Genomic DNA, 16905 nt, shown 5'->3' on the forward strand with positions numbered 1-16905 from the left:
TTTACTTCTGCCCTCAAATGACACTTCAGGCTCTAGAGAAATCAAACATGTTTGCTTCTGAAATAGTTCTGTTGCCAAAATGTGGGTATAGAGCAAAAAACAAGGCAGAGAGAGATGATGTTTAAAGAAATCCACAAGTCTGGTGATTTATTGCCATGATGCTCTCTAGTTTGTGGAACTTAATTATTTATTCTGTATACACACATTTACACTTTCTAAATTTGTTTTTTTGTTTTTTTTTTTTTTTAATAGGTAAAAGCTGCTACAAAAAAGATTGCAAAGGCTTTTGCCATCTCTGGTCCATTCAATATCCAGTTCTTGGTGCAAGGCAAGAATGTGCTGGTAAGAGCTGCTGTGCCTGAGCTGTGCTGGTGTGTGTGGGTCCTGCCTGTCTGCTGTGGGCAGTGGCACACACAGTGCCACTCTGGTGTGGCAGTGGCAGCCAGGACAAAGAACCTGCCTTGGCAGAGGCTGTGGGCTCCCTTGTGCCACCCTTTGTCACATATGTGGCAGAGAGCATCCTCCCCTGCCCTCACACTGAGGCTGAAGAGAGTCTTTTTGCTCTGCCAGCTTTGTTTGACTGTGGAAAGAGCTGCTGTCCTTCCCAAAATTGTCAGTTTGGAATGGGATGGACAGCACTGGGACCTGCACCTCATCCCTCTACTGGATAGCGTGGCTTTTAGATCTCCGGTGTCTTCTTTCATCTTTAGCTATTTTGATGTTAAATTAAGGCTTCAAAGGGATTGAAAAGAAAGCAAGACAATGTAAGTGTTTAAACCTTTAGTGTAAGCTATTAGGGTGGTTATCTGAATAGTCCTAGTAGCTATTAGCAACACAAGTGCAGCAGATGTCTGACCCTTTCTGGGTAACAGTTTGCTTTCTGCTGCTAATGGAAGAGGGTCAGAGGAATGTGAGCAGAGTATAACTGAGGAAACAGGGAATAGGAGGAAAACCTGTCAGGAGACAGAAGAGATGCATTATTGGTGTTTGGGTTACGAGTTGAGTAAAATGTACTTACTGTTCTTCACCTTCTCTCCGTCTCACACGTGGTTATTGAGAAACTCCACAGAGGGAGAGAACAGAGGTTTTCCTTCCTTGCTTTCCCACAGAGGGGAGAACAGGTTGGACTTCTAGAGGTTGTTCCTAATGCCTGGGCATGTTTCCATGCCTCTTGCACATTAACTTAGGATACAGTAAAGCACGTTTTCTGAGTGAAGGCTGGCTGCCCCTCACTTCTAATATTCAGGCAACAGAGATGGATCTCAGCTGAAAAACAGGCTGCTTGGATCTCAGGCTGGCCATTCCCTATCCCTTTCCCCTGATTTAATAATGATTCCGATTTCTGTCTTTCTTATTTGACAATCTGGAGAATATGTCTGCCAAGAGGACTCAGGGCTGATGTCAAAAAATATGAATCAATCTATTTCTTCTTTGCACAGTGCCTGACCCTGATATTTCTCTCTTTTTTTAATCCCACCAGGTGATAGAGTGCAACTTGAGGGCTTCACGCTCCTTCCCCTTTGTATCCAAGACTCTGGGTGTGGATTTCATTGATGTGGCCACTAAAGTGATGATTGGAAAGCAGGTTAATGAGTCATCCCTGCCCACAATGGAACATCCCATTTTTCCATCCAAATATGTTGGGATTAAGGTATGGTTTCCAAAAGAACCACAGGAACCCAACCACAGAGTCAGCACATAACACATTAAAATACAATTAGTACTTTAATGCCTAGAGAGAACAATTTACTCATTGGCCAAAGGCCAAATTCTGTAGTTTCTGTCAAGATAATCTATTTGGAAACTTTAGAGAAAAATCAGAGGAAAGTTATCCAGTGAAACCAAATCTATCTTCATTTTTATCATCTAACCTACTCTAAATCCTCTTTATGAGCTGCATAATAAATTTACAACTGCAGAGTTGAACACTGAAGTTCAGGCTATTTCATAATACTCTGTAATACACATGTGGACATGAACAACTTTGTGTTGTGAGTGCCACCCACATTTATCTGCAGGATCTGGGACATGGGCTGTCAAATCCACATAATCCCCTTTACATACACCACTGGTTAAAATAGGGGTGAAAGCCTTGCATCCTTTGATTTCAGTCAGGCCAGGGTTTTACTTTCCATAATTACTAAGCTTGTATAGGACCCAACATAATAAAGTGTATGGTAGATATTTTTGAATGCTTAGTGGAAGGAAAAAAAAAAAATCATAAAAAATTTGGAACAGTGGTGCAGAAAATCCAAAGCATAATGACAACTGTTTATACAGAAACTTTCAAGCTTTAATAGCTTCCATATCAAGTGAAAACTGAAGAAGCAGAAAACACCTAACATCTTTCTACTAATAAAATGTTCAGAACTATTAAAATGGAAGCCAAATTTGTGTCACAAACCAGTCAGTCTAGATACAGCTTTACATTTTATTTTGATGCCACAGACAGGCATTATCTGAAATTCAAACTGGAGACATTTTTTTTTACTTTGGTGAATTTATTTTTATAAATTTCCACTCTTTAGACCTGGGGCTTCTGCACTGTTGTTAGCTGAAGTGTCAAGAGTTTTGTCTCTCCAGGGAATGCTGGCTACAGAGCAGAAAACCCAGCTTTATTCTTGAAAACTCCCTACCAAGCTTTTTATACTGCCTGTGTTCTGTGTGGATTTGTCAAATATAAAAACCTGCTAGCACCTTTGGAAATGCTAAACTTTGAAAAATATTCCAGTTTAGCCTGTTTGTTGTTATTCATGCATCATATTTTCTATCCTCTTAAAATTTATTGCTAGTAGTATTTGCATGGACACAGGATCTTGTTTCTTCAGTAGTTCTTAAAAGAAGATATGAAAAATCTTTTCCTCTTTCTCAACCTAGCTGCTCCTTTGTGGATTAGAGTATTTAATCTTAGTGTTTAAGCTTTAGTGACTGAAATACTCTCTTGCCATGTTTGCTCCCAGCCTGGTGCAAGTATCAGGGTCTGACCAAGATTAAATCCTGGGTAGGGAATGACTGACTAAATTTTCAGTGGGGTTTAGTTGCAGCACCAGATTCTGCTCCCAGTGATGCGTTTTCATGTTCACAGCAGATAAAAATTAGGGAGGTGGTGGAAGGCTTTGCTGCTTGTTACCTTTCAAGACAATGTGCATTAAAATTATCTGTCTTGACTGCCATATCTCTGCTTAAGTGAAAATTTTCTCTTTACTTACAGTGGAAACAAAACTGTTCTAAAAGTCACAAAGACACACAACATTTTTTGAAAAGCCTTTTGAATTTCTCCTGTCTAACTTTAACTGGTTATTGTTAGGTGTCATGAAGCAGCAGCTGTATTATCTTCAGTGTTACCCTTAGAGATCTCCAGGGACAGAATTATGGCTAAAAATTTAAAAATAGATTTGTTTTTTTAGCAGAAATCTTGCTGCCTTTATGCAAATGCCATTGGTAGTTTAAGATGTGGAGAATCCCTACAGAAAATGACTCAGTAGTAGGAAATTTGTACTGTGTTTGTTACATGTGGTCCTTGGTTCCTTAACAGGGACTTTCTTTTCCTCCTTCCTCTCCCTGTTTCTTATTTTAAGATCCAATTAGCATAAGAACTCAGTGCTGTGATCTAAGTCCTCAGATAATAATAATAATAGTGATCAGAGGGCTTAACATTAGCTAATCAAGAGGAAAAAAATTACAAATATGTATTTCTGGATGGGGGAGAGGGAAAACATGAAAATAATTTGCAAAGTTTTGTCTTGTTTGCTCTGAAAAAAAACACATTCTTGTGGAATAGTTTTTATTTCTGCAAATGAAACATTTAATGGAGAACAGTGTTCTCTGAAAAACCAACTGGATTCAGACAATATCTCTCCTTGTTGCATGAATTAAGTGCTTCACAGCCTTGTTGCTTAAAAATGTGTCCTTAAAATCATGCTGATAGTGGGCTACCACTGACTGAAAATCCACCATGGAATGTGAGCAGTTAGATGATTGATTTATTGGTGGAATACATGGTTATTTGTTCCAGTCCATCACCAAGATGCTGAGGGAGCTACTTTGCCAAAGAGTCCTTTGCTTATCAGCCTTGACCACTGCCTTTTTTTTTTTTTTTGGATAAATTTTCATATCTCTTTCTGACACTTCCAAGTGTAGCTAGAATTTTTATATTTTTTTAAATGATCCCATTTTTATTCTCTTTTTCCCCTCCTGCCTCTTTCTTTCACCAGGCCCCAGTGTTTTCCTGGTCCAGGCTAAGAGATGCTGACCCTGTTCTCCGATGTGAAATGGCCTCTACTGGGGAGGTATCTTTTAGATTTCCTTTTTTTTAAAAAAAAAACAAGTTGACTTTAAACACCATGAATCTTTGAAAGTGATCTTAATACTTCCTGAATCATGATGGCATCTGTTGCTTCTGCAGAAAATTGAAAACATCTTTCTTAGCTGTAAAACCCACAACGTCCTGGGAAACCCCAGATTTTTCAGCCACTGGATGTCCCTCTTTACCTGCATGTCAGCTCCCTGAGCTGGACCTGGTTGGTGTGGCAGCCTGAAATGGGTTTATCTGAGAGCTGGTGGGTTCTGGGAGTGCTTTTATGTTTTTTTTATGACTCGTGGTCCTGGGCAGATGAGTGGTGGTGGCTCCCACCCTCCATGGACACTTGCCACAGCAGCGAGTGGAGACTCCCAGGTGTGAGTGGTTGGCCTTGGGATGCACCAGCTGCTTAAAGGCAGCAAAAATATCTGTTATTTTCTTGTTGCCTGGTAACCACCAAGGCATTCCCAAGGTGCAAAATGAAAGAAACACTAAAATGTGGTGGCTGCAGGCAGCTTTCCCCACTCTTTGTGCAGCCAGGCGCTGCTGGAATGTCTCCTGGTGTGGTTATGGCATGCTGTGAGGACACAGGGCTGGGCATCTTCCTGCCCTGGCTCAGCATCCTCACCCTCACAGGCACAGATTTCCATCCATTTCACCTGAAGTGATGCTGACTCACGTGGAACAACAGGTTTTTTTATGGGTTATTGCTGAGCTATAGAGGGTGTCCATAGATACACCCAAGAGGTCTTCACATTTTATGTGTTTTGTTGCTTCTAGAATGAGTTGCAGTAGGAAAAAACTTATTCTGGGCCAGAATATCCTCTTGGAAAGTGATCAAACACTGGAGCAATTTGGTCAGACTTAAATCTGCTGTACCATCCCTAGGCAGGGGCAGGGGCTGAGCTGCTCCATTGGATGTGAGCTTGGGTATGTCAGAAAGAGCCATTTTCATCAGGAAATACCATTTCAGTAGGAAAAAGTACCCAGATACAAAGTAAGAACAGCCTTAGGTCTCCTACATCTCTCCAGAATTACTTTATTTTACTCTTCATTATATGCTGGAAATCAGTATTGCAGAAGATTTCCTTTCAGTATAGTTAATGGGCAGGAAAAAGTCAAGTGACTTCTGTGACTTCCTGATTTTCTGAACAAAATTGAATACACAGACAACTTCTTCACAAAAAAAAAAAAAAGAAAAAAAAAGAATAAAAATGTAACTAGGGACAAGAATTATTCTTCTGGGTTTTATACAAAGTTAGAGATTACCCTGGCCATAAAAGAGGGATTATTAACTTTTATGAGTTGGAAAGATCCATATTCACAAATGCCATAAAGTGTGACATGAAAAGTCTTTCTTATAGTGAAGGAAGGATAATAACTTACTTTGGGTAAAATGCTCAGTTATTCCTCACAGACATTTTTCACACACATGACTTGATCTGGGCTTTAATTTGCCACATCTGTCTGGCAGAGATTTATTTTGCTGGAAGCCATGGTTCCCACAACAGGAGGACACAGTGCTGGGGGTCCCTCTGAGTATTGTGCCATAATGATGAACCTCTCCTGGCAGGCTGGAGAGCCTGCAAGGGAAGGTCTGTCTGTCACCCTAAAAAGTCTGGGAATATAGAATACATAGGAACAGGTACAAAACATAGAATATGGATATAACAACTCTATCATGTTGTCATGATATTTTTATTTTATTTTTATGTATAATTTTTAATTTTTAATTTTATTTTTTATTGTTATTTTTATTTTTATTTCTTTAATTAATATTTTAATATTTAATTTTTTTATTGTTATTGTTATTTTTAATTTTTAAAATTTTATATTTTAAATTTTAATATTTTATTTTTATTGTTAACATCATTTTTATTTTTATTTTTTATTTTATTTATATTTTTATTTTAATTTTTAATTTTTAATTTTTTAATTGTTATTGTTATTTTTATTGTTATTTCTATTTCTATTTTTATTTTTGTTTTTATTTTTATTTTTTAATTTATATTTTTATTTTTAATTTTTTATTGTTATTGTTATTGTTATTTTTAATTTTTTTAATTTTTTATTTTTAATTTTAATTTTTAATTTTTTTTTAATTTTTATTTATTTAATTATTTTTAAAACCACTAAACCTCCCTTGTGGGATTTTTGTTTGTTTAGTTGTTTGGGTTTGTTTTTTTTTTATTTTACTTCAGCAGATCTGGCAAATTGCCATTTATTTTTTATGGAATACTGGTTTCTGCTCACATGGTAAGACCATGAATGTGAGGGCTCAGTCAGGGATGGGAAGGACCATGAGAGGAAAATGGAAGAGAAATTCTCAATCAGCTCCTTTATCCCATCTGTATATGTTGGTAGAATTGTTATTTCAAAGAGAAAAATCAGTGACAGTTTCTGCTTCTGATTGTTTTTCAACAAGTGTGGAGCTGACCAGAAAAAGTGAAGGTTGCTTGGTTGGCTGATTGTTTCTTTTTAAAGCTCGTGCATTCCTCTTTTTGTCTCCAGAATTCCAAATTTTGGTTAGGAATACAGTTCAGCTCTTTCAGAAGATTGTTATCATGTGATAGTCTGAAAGCAACCGAGCTACACATCCAGTTCTGAATGCTGGAGAGCTGCTAAATGATTCTTATTGGTTTCTTCCCCAACTGTTTCTTTAAAATTAAAATTTATTTAAAATAAATTATTATGAATTGGCCTGATGGCTTTGTCCTTAAGTAAATACTAAAATTTTATTTGAATTTTGTTAATCTGTGGACTATTAATGGAAAAGCATCTTTATATCTTGTGGTTTTCCTTCACAAGAAATGCCAGGAGCACACAAGAGCACAAACACTTCCTCACGCTGGTTTGCAGGCACACAGAACATGTCTGTGTGCACAGCTCTCACTGGTGTCTTCTAGAATGTTAAATAATTTGCAGTGCAATCCCAAACATTGGAGCAGAAGCTGTGTACATCATCCCAATAACTTAGCAGAATCAATTGTTACTCCTTGGTGTGCTGTTTGAAAATAAAACATTACTTATTCCTCCATTATTGCTTCATTAAAATTATGAGATTTGTCTGCAATGATTTTCTGATTTATTCCATTCCCCAACCCCTGCAGGCTCCATGGAAAGCAGTCTAATTTCCACACACAGAAACAAGAGATCCTATTTGGAAATGTCATTCCTCTTTCTTTTTAAAGCAATGTTTTTGGGTTGTTTCTGGTTTTCCCCTCCCAGACTCTTTGTGCCTTTCTGCAGGTTGCGTGCTTTGGGGACGATGTGTACTCTGCCTTCCAGAAGGCTCTGCTTGCCACAGGGTTTACATTTCCTAAGGAAGGAATTTTGGTTGGAATCCAGGTGAGTCCTAAAAGTCAAAGCTAAGAAAGGACCGAGACAGAGGAACTCAGTAGCTTTTGCCTTGTTTTCATTCATGTGGCTTTATGGCTTAAATGTGTTTCTCTGCATTTGAACCAATGAAGGAGAATTTCTTGGGGTCACATCCCTCTCCTCACTGGGGTCACAGTGGGAATGTGCCTGAGTGCAGTGGGACCAGGGGTTAAAGGGCATCAGTCTGTCACAAAGCTATGGCAAAAGAAGAAATTCTCCAATAACATCTTTTAAGTGTTAGAGAATCAGGCAGTACTTTATTCTGGCCACGTTTTTATTCTGGCTAGGATGTGCAATAGAAATCACTCCATCCACACTTGCCCAGCTTGTGCAGTGGAAATCATTCCATTACACAGAGTCCTTTACCAGAGTTTTCACATATTTATACATAAAAACCCCCCAAAAATTCTTGTTCATTGGTTCTACATTACACAATTCTTAGTATTCAGTCTTTTATTTGTTATTGACTCCTCCACCTTGGATGCTAATCTGATTCTCATTCTTTGGTTCTCTTATCAATCTTTACCCAGACCATTACCACACCAGGGGGTAATGTCAATTAATGTCCATTTATCTCCTCTGTATCTTCTGGCTTCTTCCAATCTGTAGGTGTGAAACTCTCAGAACCTAGGAATCTTCTTTTTGTTGATTGCAGCCCATCAGATCTCACACAGTGAAACTCAAACTCCTGGTGAACAGTCTTTTGAAGAGAAACCCTAATTCCCTCCTCCTTGTCAAAGGCAGAAAAACCCCTGACTTTAAAAATTTAGGAGTTGTATCATTTCCAACAAGTCTTCCCCCTGTCCTTCACTTTTCTTCCATCAATCCTTTCCCTGTTCCATGACTGTGCACAGCCAGTCTTGTTCCCTACCCTACAGCTCCTGTGAGCCAAAAGGAGCTCAGAAAGGAACTCAGAAAGGGACTCAGAAAGGAACTCAGAAAGGGACTCAGAAAGGGACTCAGAAAGGGACTCAGAAAGGGACTCAGAAAGGAACTCAGAAAAGGACTCAGAAAGGGACTCAGAAAGGGACTCAGAAAGGGACTCAGAAAGGAACTCAGAAAGGGACTCAGAAAGGGACTCAGAAAGGAACTCAGAAAGGGACTCAGAAAGGGACTCAGAAAGGGACTCAGAAAGGGACTCAGAAAGGGACTCAGAAAGGAACTCAGAAAGGGACTCAGAAAGGGACTCAGAAAGGAAGAGCCAATGCTACATTTTTGTGGAGATGTTTCTGGTTTCCACACTTTGCCAGAACTACCTCCTCTAAGGGATTGCCTCTGGGACAGAGACTCTGCAGGTCCCCTGACTCCATGCTTGGACTTCAGGGTTTCATCTCTTGCTATCATCACTGAAACTTGTTTCTGTTTGAAAGTTTAAATGGTCTCATGGGAATGCTCTCCAGTGCAATGGGTTCTGCAAAGAGCCTTCATGTGAGGAAGTTCCCTCACATAAGTGGGTTTGCTGTAGGAACAGCCCTTTCACAGGCCTGGGTCAGCAAGGGGGTTGTGTGTTTCAGGATGAACAGGGAAAAAAAAGTCTTGGTTCTTTATGAAGGAATAGTTACTAGCTGCATAAGGTGCTGGAATCAGAGACACTTGTAAACTTTGGGATGTGTGTATGTTCCTCAACATTTCATACACTCCCAGTGCTACTAGAACATTCTTGGCCCCTGTAAAACCATCTGGTTGCTTCCTGCCATTTTCACATTGTGCTTGCAACAAGCTTATGCTCTACATGATTGCATAAAGCTGATAAAACAAAACCACAGAATAGATGAATTTTCCTGTCAGGCAACTGGGGTGTGAAAAATGTCTTTGGCTGTTTGTGCCAGCAGAGGATGTGAAGGAAATGTGTGAAAAGCGGCCAGAAAGGAACATGACTTCTGCTAACAAGGATTGCCACTGAGTCCTTAAATGTCAACATATATACACACATCTGGGGATGGAAGCAGTAGCTCTAATTTACCTCTAATTAGCAGAAAAATTGCTTGCTACCTATATAAAGTTTAAAAGTTCAATATGAAGCTCTGGGCAGTTGGTACTGTATATACTGCATATTTTAAAAAAACATTTAAAAAAGGAGAAAAGCAAAGCTGGGAGGAGAAAAAAGGAGAGAACAGTGTTTAAAATTTAAGTGTATTTTCTGGACAGCAGCTAAAGGGGAATGGGCAGAAAAAAAATAATTTTAGCTATAGAAAGCATTTATGTAAGTTCTGTGTCAGCAGCTGTTAAATTGAGCCAAATGTTCTTTGTACAAAGGTGTTAAGAAAAAAAAAGAAGGGAAAAAGAAAAGATAAAATCAAAAGCTCAACTTCCCAAACCTTTTAAAAGTAATACAATTCTGTCTTTTTAATGAGTTGTTTACAGCTCATTTTCTTGCAAAAGAAACTTGAAAACAACAGATCAATCACTTAAATATCTCTGTACATCTCAGCATATTTCTTCTGTAATTAAACTCCATATCAAGAAGCGTAAAGTTGATTCTGAGAACCAGGTATTGCCTCCTCCCCAGTGTGGAGATTGTCACCTATGGACTTTTCAATGGTCTGCTTTGAAACAGAGGGAAAATAAAGCCCTGTGAGAAGGGCAGGTTGAAATGTTGACCTTCACCTGACATGTAGAATTAAAGTGGTCCTTGAGTATTTGGCTGGAAAAGAGGGGAGCCCCTCACTGCAGAAACAAGAGGCACAAGGAATGAGGAATCAGGCTGGCTGTGAATGCCAGATGTCATTTAAATCACAAACATGAACCCACCTGCCTCATACAGGCAGACTTTTTGGGGTATCCTCACAAGGAAACACAGTCTCACAAGGACAGATAGCACATAGCCTCTCCCAGCCATCACTTGAGTGTTTCCAAATGACAGGATGATTTCTGCAACCTGTTCTGCTGCTCTGGGGGCTGGTCATTGTGGGGAGCACAGACACAAACCCCCCTTGGTTGTCTCTGAGGAAGGTGCTGTGATTCACCTGCAGCAGATGAACTCAAAGCACTCAAACTCAATCCCCAGCCTTGAAGGCTTCATTGTTCATGACTAGCATCTTGCTCTGATTTTTAGACTGGCTTTTTATCTACTGCAGAGAGAAATAAGAAGCAAAATGGTCTTGAATTCTGCTTCTCTCCAAAGCAGCTAGGCTCATATTTCAGTGATTTGGTATGCTGCACATTTATACCTTTGCTATTAATCATGTTGAGGTTAGAGGACACTGCCTTCTTGAAGGTAAAAGTCAAATGGATGTAGTTAACAGGAGCAGAGAGGGAGATCTTGGTTTCCTTGCAAATGTTTCTGGGGTGCTTTGCAAATCAAGAGTCAAATGGTAGTGCTGTGATCTGTGGTCCAAACTGAGCCCAGTACACCCAGGCAATGAATCCACCTTTGCTGGGGTTAAGAGATAACCTACCTCTTCCCACAGTCTGGAGAAATCTGTGATGCTGAAACCTTGAGCTGGCCATTAAATAATTTATATTTCATGCAAAAAGGAGTTGAAAAGCTAGGGATTTTTTCTTTCCTGGCTGGGCTATTCAATGATATCTCTGGGATGGAGTGCATCTGTCTTGCATTTTTGCTGGTGACCACAAGATGCAGAAACCACTGATAGAGTATTTTATTTTTAAATCCTGGCACTCCAAATCTGTTGTGTCAAGGTAACCTTCTGCCTTGGTTCCATACATTCCAGATTTTTTGCATTCTCCACTGTGGATTTGGATACAAAATTTGAGATTATCACTGGAGATGGGTTTGCTTCATTTTGAGCTGGATCTCAGTGAGAACTAATGTAGCTGTGTTGAATGAGCTAAGGATGTAGCCCTTTACAAATAGCAAGGCTTGCTGCAAAACATGAAGGGTTATAAGAAATGGAACTTTTCAGATAAAGGAAAAAAAAATGCAATTCTCCTACAATAAATACCTTCCACCAAGTAAATCTGCTTGTACTTTTCACCTTTAGTAACTAATGGTTTCTTACACAGGTTATTTCAGCCAGCCAGTAAATCTGAGGCTGTTCCGATGCAAGCTGACAGCTGTAATTTCTTTTCATAGAGAGGCTGTTTTATGTGTCACAAGTGTTCAGTACATGTTTGATAGGAGTTTATAATACTATTGTGAAAGCCAACACCCCTGACCAGAAGGCAGAACCATTCTCTCTGACTGGGAAGCTGCCAACCCTGTCACATTGTATATTTATATTTCCCAGCTAATGTACAGAACGAGATGGCTTTCAGATTGAGTGCTCAGAAAAAAAGCCAAAACAACTCTGTTTAGTCCCTTTCTTCCTAGGAAATTGTTGACCCTTCAGGATATTGCTCTCTCATCCATAAAAGTTAATCTCTCAGTAGCTCCAGCAGGAACAAGGGAGCTTGTAATAATCTTACTTGCAAATGTGCATAACACCAGACCAGGCTAAGGTTAAAAGCAAGGTTTGGCTTGCCTTGGCAGTGAGAAGGGCATGTGTTTCATCTCATATTTGCACTGCTGTACCTTCAACATCCCAAAGACACTTAGGCTGATACTTTCTCTCACCGTTGAAGTGCAGATGTCTACAGGAGGTTTCCTTATCTTTCTAAATGTTATTGAATCTGAACATGCATTATAAGACAATCTTCCAAAGGTGCTGTAAGTCAGGCATTCATGTCCTCATGAGAACATGGCATCCCAGTCTCCTGACTCCGTTTCCACATGCCCACAGGACTTAGAAAGGAGCTCACACAGGCACAAACTCTTATTTGTGTGAATGTGCAAACCGAGCATTCAAAGGCAGCCTGGAGCCTGTCCATATATGCCATCTGCCAGAAGAGAAAGCAAATACTGCAGCAAAGATTGAAAATAGATTTAGTTAAGAACTGAGGAGACTCTGGTTGGTGTATTTGAGAAGGCAGCTGCCCAGATATTTAATATACAGTAGTAAATGTTAGTGGTTGCAGTTTGACTCAGTGTGGGAACACTTACTCTGGTGTAACAAAACATGTCTTAGCCCAGAGTGACTTGTGCTTCAGGATCCAGATAGCTTGGGAATGGTGCTGTACCTGCTCATGTGACATTTCTGTGCACACACTCAGCACTGAAAGGTGTATTTGCCTCTTAGCACAGTGTGGAGGAGCTTCATGTTGCCCAAAAATGTACTGTTCCAAATCCTACCTTGGGTGCTACATTTAAAAAATTTCCTTTTTCAGAAGTCCTTCCGCCCCAGATTCCTCAGTGTAGCAGAACTACTGCATGAGCAAGGCTTCAAGGTAGGTGGTTCCACTTAGTTAAAGCTAGAGAGCTTTCAAAATCTCAAATATCCTCAGCCTGCTACAGGAATGCTGGAGTTTCTTTGGAGATAGAGAAAAGAGGAACGCTAGGCTTGAAAAAGAAAATAAACATGGCAAAAAAAAATGACAAATGATTGAACTTAAGCCCTATTGAAAGTCACAGAGATTTAGGTTTTTCTAAGCCACTTCACTGCTTCTGGAAGTGCTACTGCCATTCATTGGCTATTATCCATCAGGAAATCACAGATAACAGAAAGATGGGAAGCTCGTTCTCTTCTCTGTGTATATGAAGAGACACCCTTTTTATGAAAAATACCCTCCAAAATCAGCTCTGACAACAAAGCTGTGTGTTGTGTCAGGCCCACACGAGCTCAGTGAACAGTTTTGGTGTTGAAGCACATAGTAAATAACCTCTTTTTTTCCTGGGTCAGCTTTATGCCACAGAAGCAACCTCAGCCTGGCTCAATGCTAATGGCATCCCAGCAAATCCTGTGGCGTGGCCATCACAAGAAAGCCAAAGTCTGACCCTCCCTTCAGTGGGCAGGTAAGAGAGCCACTCACTTCATCAAATTTGTGTTTGCAGTCCTGGACAGCAAATCCAAGGGGAAAATTGCTGGTCCTGTTGAGATCAGTGGTAGGGATTTAATGGGGCTCTGAATTCAATCCAAAAGTTTGTGTCAGGAATTGCCACAGCAGGGAGGTTTCAGCTTAATGAACGTCTCATGGAACAGCCCTGTTTAGTATGGCTTAGATGTATTACTTCATGTTATATTTTCACACAAGGATACATGAAATCTGAATATTTAGCCTTTTAGTGACAGTTAGCCATGCTTTTAACACAGTTGTGCTGAGCTGTATCAAGGCTGAATTTTGCTTTGCACTGCTGACTAGAAGTGACTCCAAAATCCTGAATAAAGCTTAATGTCTGAACCCCCCAACCCTTGTTTCTTGAGCAAAGGCTAAGCTCAAATGACACTTTTCAGCGTTGTTTAGCTGCTTGCCCGTGCTATTCATTTTTATGAGGTTTTTATGAGGAAGGACACACTGTCATACTCACACTGCCTTGTGCATTGTCTCTTCAGGCTGGTGAGGGATGGCAAAATAGATCTGGTGATTAACCTGCCCAACAGCAACACCAGGTTTGTCCATGATAATTATGTGATCCGGAGGATGGCTATTGACAGTGGGATTGCTCTGCTCACTAACTTCCAGGTACTTCCCATATTGTTCTTTCTTCTCTTACACATAAGAGCTTCCAAGCCCTACGTGACCATAGATTCCAGTGTTTGGAGCCTTGTTATCTCTGACAAATAATGCATCTGAAAATCATGACAACACCGTAGTTTAAATATATTTTCTTTCTGCTACATATAAAATTACATTGCTCTGAGTAAAACAAATCCAAACTGAATCAAACCAAATGAAGAAATACAAATTCTCGAGTTCTGAGTCCTGCACTGTGCTGCTGAAATTGTTGCTGCATCATTTTCACTTCAGAACAAATGTCTCACACAGGGTTAGGTGTAACATCTTTAAATTAGACCTGGGAAGTGCTTTTTAGTGGAATATTATCCTGGTATGGTGCTTAAACCTTACAGCAGGAGGTAGCTGTGCTTTCTTGAATGATCCCTGGGGCAGTCCAGTTCAGAAGTGCCATACAAGTGGAATTGTTGCCTGTCCTGTTGTAGTCCCAGCTGCCAGTCATTAAAGGGTTTGTAGCTCCTGAAAAACCTCTTTCACTCACTGAGAGGGACCAGGTACTGTAAAATGGGGCTCCTGCTGCCAGCAGTACCTTGCCTTCCTCTGCAAGTGGCTCTGACTCTCACAAAAGAGCCTCACCTGCTTCCCATGAAGCACAGCAGCCAGACTCCCACTGATTTTGGTGGACCCTGACATGGAACCCAGTGACTTGAACTGGTGTCCAGCTGCTCAAAATCTTCTGCTGTGACTGGAGTGAGTGGAGGACAGAGAGCACAACAAGCTGAAGGTTCATGGGATAATGGGCAGACATGGTTAGCAGGAATGGGGAATTGAGGATGCATCCTTTGCCTACCAGCAAAACATATTCTGACAGCCACAGCAAGGGTCCCCATCCAAAATTTATTAGCACACCTGCTTGACACCTTTCACTGAACTGTTTGGATTGTAGAGTTTTAATCTCTGGGTTTGAGAGAGGAAAACAACCCTGCTTTTCATTACATTTGGGCTGTAGTGGAAACAGCAGCTCTGATGGGATAGAGCTGTCTTGCAAAGGAAACACATCTACAGCTGGACACACGGGCTCCTGTGCATGGAGACAGCTCCTGTGCACAGTCACCTTGAAATTGGTATTGATTTGGATGAACTCAAGGGCTGGACCTGCAGCAGGAAGTTTCAGGGTGACAGAGCAGAAGCATGGAGCCTGCTCTCTCATGCAGCCTTTGCAATGCTCAGTCCTCCTCTGCTTTGTATTGACAGGTAACAAAGCTTTTTGCTGAAACTCTCAAATACTCTGGAAAATTGGACTCGAGGAGTCTCTTCCACTACAGACAGACTGACAATGGAAACACTGCATAGAACTCTCTCCAGTCTGCAATCTTACTGCTTCTGGTGCCTCAAATGAGAGGAGATTTCAGATCATCCACCTAACCACCTTTCCATATATTTTGCTTTTGCTTGGTCTTTCCCAGCCTGCAGATTTGATGGGAGAAGAAGGCTGCATGTGTGCGCCCTAGAATTGCTTCCAAGTTCTGCTCAGTCCTTCAGGCTATTATCATTACTATTTTTTACATTCTCATTCAATATTGTGAATTCAGGTATATCATAAAGACTCTTTCTCAGCCTTGTTTCTGGCTTTAAAAGGGGAGAACTCCCCAAAGATTTCCGCGTGTTGCTGTCCACCACTTTGTGCCGTGATTGTGGGCATTAAAGTCAAATCCTTTGAAAATGAAGTGGAAGTGTTGCAGTGCTTTACCCCCTCCCAAATTTTGAGCCAGACTTTCTTTGGTATTTCTTCAGTACTACCTTCTGTGATGAACACAACCTTGCCTGCTGTGCACAGGGAGAGCATTGCACTTCTAGAGTAGAGACGGTATTAAAATAACTCACAACAACAACAACAAAAACCCCCAAGCCAACCAAAACCCCAGGAGAGCCCAAAGGCATCAATTGTTCACCCATCCAGTTGTGAAATGGGTGACTAATGGTGGTTAATGAAGCAGCACTCTTAAAGGCACATATTTTTTCAGTCACAGAAATCACATTAACAGCTGGTGTCATCTCACATCCACCCACCCTGCTTTCACCTCTAGTAGAGAAAAAAGCAATATCTTAAAACATCTGTATTCTCTTGTTCTTCTTTTATTCTGCCACTCATCTTACCAGTTGAAAAGGAAATAAATGCCCAGATTGTGACAGCTACTCATTCTTAAATTCAGCATGGGCAGGATCCTGCCCTTCTTTTTTTTTTAAAAAAAGTGTTTTTAAAGCATAGATGAACACTGGTCTGTTAGGAAACTGTCATTCTCATATGTGACAGTGAGCACATCATTTAGTGCAGAGCTGCTGGAATGCCTCAGAGGTGAGGAGGTGCTGGGAAAAGAGCAGCAGGAGAGCACCTTCAGCTGTGTGCATGCAAGGGGAGGGAGAAGCCACGATCCCTCCAGGACATGTGAAATACAAGTGAGGAGACAGAGGATAGAGCAGTGGGAAAATATTGGAGAGCTGGGAACTTTTAAAAAGGGGCTGCCAGTTCTGGAAAAGCAGGAGGACTTTGCTATTAATTCAGCTTTGTTAAGCAGTGCTCCTGTTCCAGTTAGCTGTCAGTGTGGGTGTGTTATGTACACTTGTATTATATCCATTCCTGTTGCTGCAGCAGCTGCAGGTGCTTAATCCACGGCTTCTTTGGTGTCCCCAGGCTCTCATACAATTGGAGTGGAATCCTGTAGAAAAACACACCAGGGCTGAATGCACACTGGGAGCAGGTGACAGGAGTGTCCTTT

General features: G+C 40.5%; 1 protein-coding gene across 1 annotated transcript in view; it reads left to right on the forward strand.

Annotated features, from left to right (window-relative positions):
- CPS1 (carbamoyl-phosphate synthase 1) overlaps positions 1-15772 on the forward strand; it is an 88821-nt gene extending 73049 nt beyond the window's left edge. Inside the window, exons 31-38 of the mRNA XM_058839473.1 lie at positions 253-342; positions 1481-1651; positions 4215-4289; positions 7550-7648; positions 12845-12904; positions 13357-13469; positions 14008-14137; positions 15383-15772. Coding sequence (XP_058695456.1) covers positions 253-342; positions 1481-1651; positions 4215-4289; positions 7550-7648; positions 12845-12904; positions 13357-13469; positions 14008-14137; positions 15383-15481 — 837 coding nt within the window. The 3' untranslated portion in view covers positions 15482-15772. The remainder of the gene's footprint in view (positions 1-252; positions 343-1480; positions 1652-4214; positions 4290-7549; positions 7649-12844; positions 12905-13356; positions 13470-14007; positions 14138-15382) is intronic.
- Positions 15773-16905: the final 1133 nt, after the last annotated feature.

This window comes from Poecile atricapillus, chromosome 5 (assembly GCF_030490865.1).
Source record: "Poecile atricapillus isolate bPoeAtr1 chromosome 5, bPoeAtr1.hap1, whole genome shotgun sequence".
Taxonomy (NCBI): domain Eukaryota; kingdom Metazoa; phylum Chordata; class Aves; order Passeriformes; family Paridae; genus Poecile; species Poecile atricapillus.